At 49.6% G+C, this 4,896-nt stretch overlaps 1 protein-coding gene across 1 annotated transcript; it reads right to left on the reverse strand.

The window, feature by feature from the left end:
• Nucleotides 1-2,991: 2,991 nt before the first annotated feature.
• LOC147112938 (uncharacterized) lies at nucleotides 2,992-4,656 on the reverse strand. The gene has a single exon (XM_085996251.1). It carries the CDS (start codon nucleotides 4,491-4,493, stop codon nucleotides 3,045-3,047), a length of 1,449 nt encoding a protein of 482 aa, XP_085852377.1. The 5' UTR covers nucleotides 4,494-4,656; the 3' UTR covers nucleotides 2,992-3,044.
• Between the last annotated feature and the right edge of the window lie 240 nt (nucleotides 4,657-4,896).

Here is a 4,896-nt window from a genome sequence, read left to right on the forward strand (position 1 = left end):
GGGTGCCAATCAAGTGGGCTGCTTTGCCCTGGATGGTGTCAAGCATCTTGAGTGTTGTAGGTGTATTTGGACTTTCAGAAGGCTTTCGATAAGGTCCCACATAAGAGATTAGCGTGTAAAGTTAAGGCACATGGGATTGGGGGCAAGGTATTGACTTGGATAGAGAACTGGTTGGTAGATAGAAAGCAAAGAGTTGGAATAAACGGGTCTTTTTCCGAGTGGCAGGCAGTGACTAGTGGGGTACCGCAGGGATCGGTCCTAGGACCCCAGCTATTCACAATATATATTAGTGATCTAGACAAGGGAACTAGATGTAATATCTCCAAATTTGCAGACGACACAAAGCTGGGTGGGCGTGTGTGCTGTGCAGAGGATGCCGAGAAACTACAGGATGATTTGGACAGGTTGGGTGATTGGGCAGCTGCATGGCAGATGCAGTATAATGTGGAGAAATGCGAGGTTATCCACTTTGGTGGCAAAAACAGGAAGGCAGATTATTATCTGAATGGCAACAGATTGGGAGAAGGGGAAGTGCAACGAGACCTGGGTGTCCTTGTGCACCAGTCGCTGAAGGTAAGTATGCAGGTGCAGCAGGCGGTTAAGAAGGCAAATGGTATGTTGGCCTTCGTAGCGAGAGGGTTTGAGTACAGGAACAAGGATGTCTTGCTGCAGTTGTACAGGGCCTTGGTGAGACCACACCTTGAGTATTGTGTGCAGTTTTGGTCGCCCTATTTGAGGAAGGATGTTCTTGCCATGGAGGGAGTGCAGCGAAGATTCACCAGACTGATACCTAGGATGGCAGGAATGACGTATGAGGAGAGATTGGGTCGATTGGGCTTATACTTGCTGGAGTTTAGAAGAATGAGAGGGGATCTCATTGAAACTTATAAAATTCTAACAGGACTAGACAGACTAGATGCAGGAAGGATGTTCCCGATGGCGGGGGAGTCCAGAACCAGGGGTCACAGTATAAGGATAAGGGGTAAGCCATTTAGGACAGAGATGAGGAGGAATTTCTTCACCCAGAGAGTAGGGAACCTGTGGAATTCTCTACCACAGAAGGCAGTTGAGGCCAATTCATTAAATATATTTGCAGGGGGTTTTGCTCTGCCCAATTACAGGGGTCTTTAGTGCCTGTTAATGTATTGGGCCTCTGTCTCCTTTATACCCTTGCAGCTTATGTTAGCCTGCAGGTCGGGTGTCACTAAACTCCCTCTAAGGAGATAGAGAACAACAGCTTATAGAGGAGGATTAGAATACGGTGATGACCCGCACAGTTTATACCTAATCTGCGGGGTACTCCTGAGCCCAAGGGCTCCTATAGTCCTCTCTCTTTTTCCCTAGCCTGCTGTTCCCTTGTTTGGCGGGTTCGAAGCGCCCTAATGCCCCTATCTGGTTCTAACTCCAGAATTTGGATGGAGAACGATGCACTTTAAATAGACACTCGGAGACAAGTAGTCCTTGGAAAAAACAGGTGATAACCAATTTTATTTGGTTCTACCACGAACGTAATAAATACACACACTCTATAACTATAAATAAAATATGGGAGAGAACGGACATAACGAAAATGTTTTACACTGTTTTAACTTTACCAAGTCCAATCCCACCAACCCACTTTCCTACCGAGACTAGACTGACAGTTGCAGGCCCTTGGATTATACTCACAGCCTATTTTGAGTGCGGTTGTTGGGTTGTTGCTGTTGTTGGTTGGTTTGTGCTTGATGGAAAAGGCTCCCAAAATAGCGGGAGTGAATGCCGTCTTCCACAGCCACTTCGGTCGTTGGTGTCTTCTTGTTGATGTCCCCGGGACGGGAGTTGGTATACGGTGCGGTTTCTTGCGGTGATGTTGCGCCGTCTGGTAGCGGAGTAAACTTTCAGTATGCCGATTGAGTCTGGGGCCTGATGGTGGATCTTCTCATCAGCGTGGTTGGAGTTCTTTAGATGGTAGTTCGCCCCAGCTCGTCTCTCCCTCCGCTTCTTAACTCGCTCTCCTGCTCTTTCTTCTGGTCTCTTTTAATCTCTTGGTTCTGTATTTTATACCCAATTCCATTTCGGCCTCTTCGCGCCCAATTGGTGTTTACAAGTGTGAGGGCAGGGGTATTGTTTTGAGTGCACAGCGGCTCCTCCAAGTCTGCTGTCCCATTGTGTCAGTCCTGGGACTTGATTATTTTGGGCCACCTCTTAACTGTAGGGATCCCAAAACTATTGTCCCTAGTCCGAGTTGATTAAAGTGATGATGGCCTGTACTCATAGCTCGATTAGGGGTGAGTCACATATTCAAACCTGGGCTGGGTAGTCCCCATTGGCTGGGGATTTCCTTGCTTCAGGCCCGACTCAGTCCCCTGATTGGCCTTTGAGAATGCACTTTGTTTCGATTGGCCGACATCTATGGCTCGCTTCTGAGCCACAGTCCCCTGTATTCAGATATCCCAGCCTGCTTTTCGGGACCACTGCATTGGCCGAAAATGTTGGTTTTAAACTGTATAGGGCAATCCAATTTTGGTCACCTTGCCCTTAGAGGGCTCCAATAAAACGTGGTTGTGGATTTTCAAACCCTACAGTCCCCCATCTTGACACAACCGGATATAGCTGGGATGTGTCAATTGACATGTAAGAAAATGCAAAGGCCTACCAAGTGTCAGTCATCCCCGTTGTTTACTCTAACTAATAACCCTTACAAAGTTAGTGTGTACAAAACAATATCATTTTCCTTAAAGGAAAAGGTACAATAATCATATCCCCTTTCAGGTATACATCAAAACAAGGTACTACATTTTTCCATTACATAGAGCATAACAAATACCCCATGCTGCGTGTGTTCCTTGCGTCCTTTCCTGCAAAGTTGTACAGCTTTCACCCTATCCATCCGTGATGGTGTAAGTTCGTACAACTTTGCCGTATATAAGTTTTGACAGCTTACGTAGTGTATGGTATTAGCCAGCTTCTGGGTGCGAGTAGTGCTGCAATACAGTGCATCAGAATGGTCCTTTGTTTCCGACGAGGAAAGAATACCTGGAAACAAAAGGGCATTCTTCTCATGGTTATACTGGGCTGTCCTTCTGTTGCTGCTTGTTGAATAATTTCAGATACCGGTGTGCTTTGAGGGCTCTTCTGGCTTTGCAGGTGTTTATAATGAGATACACTACAATGACCAGTTGTACAATTACCAGCGTGTGGGAGGCCATGCGAAGCCCGACAGGGATATCTACCCTCGTTCCCCATTCCCACCACGCGGGTGACTGTATGTCTGCGATCCCAAGAGCTATGTCTTTGTTTTTCTGTTCAAGGGTGAAGTAATGTTTTTGACTGAGGTCCACTGCCTTCAATAAGGCAGTGAGTTTCTCAGGTAAGAGTGGTATAGAGTACCCAAACTGGGCAACATAGTTCTGCAAGTCACTTACATTGTGCTGTACCGTGAGGTGAATTGTGGAGGGTTCCGGGATTGGAATGATCCTTTCCTGGGCCACTTGAACTTCTGCCCTAGGTTTAAAGCAAAAGCTGCTGTCCGGTATATCACACCACTCACTCGGGCCGTGCCTATACCGGCGGGCAGTCGTGGCGACACAATATGTCCCACCACCTACATATGCTATCTGTGGAGGTACATGGCCAGGCGCCATTACCTCCATCATGCAATTTATAGGTTCTGCCCCAGCAGTGCTAAACCCGCATTGTGACCTCCTGAAGGCGTTCAAGTGCTGGGGACACAGTATCACCTGTGCTCCCCGGCTACGGCAACCAGACAGGTCAGTACCCGTCACTGTGTGCTCCCACACAATGACATAGGGTGGGACCGTTGTGAAACGGACGTGTACCCCCCCACGAATGACCCTGACATTCTCCACACGATACAGGGGTGCTGGTTTGGCGGATGACCCCATCACTGGCATTCGCACAACCACACCCATAATAGTGTGGTTGGATTTCCCACAGTCAACCGGGACAGGATAGGCCTCCGACGCCACTCGGAGCTGGCATGGGCTGAGGGTGTGGCTATAGGGGTGCAGTGCCTCCAGGTGCTGGTTGCTGATCCAGGAGGGGACCCGACCTTGCCTAAGGTCTTCCAAGTTACTGCGGCCCTCTCCCAGCAACCAGGCCCCATAGAGCACACACACCTCATTCTGTGCCGCCTGATCGGAGGCCAGCCGGTCCTCCTTAATCAAGGTGTTTATTGTCCGAGCATGAGCCTCTAGCTGGGTGACAATCTCCTTCAGGTGCACTGTCATAGCCACCCCCTCGTGAAGCGTGGAGCCCAAAACATCATTCTCCTTCCCTAGGATGCTGCGCAGCTGAGACTTTAGCCCATTAATCTGTAGGGCCAGCTGCACATCATCCAGGCTGTTCATAACTGAGGCCCCGGTATTAAACCCAGTGAAAACATCGTTCAAAACCCCCCTGCGCTGTCTGCCCCTCTCGGTCGTGTCTTCTTTTGTGTACAGGTCTGCCACACTGATGTCCCCGAAGTCCAGCTCATAGAAGCTTCGGAACATCTCCCTCAGCAGAGCCTGATACAGCAACTCGGTTTTCCGGGGGCAGAACGCAGGTAGGCGAACTTCTGTTAGGTTAAGGACCACAGATGCAACTGCATAGTGCACTCCCTGGTACACTAACTTACCCGTCGGTACTAATACCAACCCATTCCCAGGTCCCCTAGTGGTGGTCGGACATCCGTGGGCGTCAGTGTGTTTGGGCGGGGGTAGGGGTTTCCTCACCTGAGCCAGGAGCTCGGTGGCATTGATGGGCACTCGGATGCGAGGGGTGACGCAAGCTTCCCCGCTTCTATCCCACTCCAAACCGTACCCTGTGTCCTGCCACCACCTGACAAAGGCGATGGACAGCCCCGCTGGGCATACTTGGGCTGATCCCCATAGGCATACGTACATCCCTTCGTCG

The sequence above is a fragment of the Somniosus microcephalus genome, chromosome 9, assembly GCF_052327205.1.
Source record: "Somniosus microcephalus isolate GS21.2 chromosome 9, FLI_Smic_1.0, whole genome shotgun sequence".
NCBI classification, from domain to species: Eukaryota; Metazoa; Chordata; class Chondrichthyes; order Squaliformes; family Somniosidae; genus Somniosus; species Somniosus microcephalus.

Bases quoted from the DNA above. Each gene is read 5' to 3' on its own strand.
- LOC147112938 (XM_085996251.1), bottom strand. From the start codon at position 4,493: ATGTTCCGAAGCTTCTATGAGCTGGACTTCGGGGACATCAGTGTGGCA.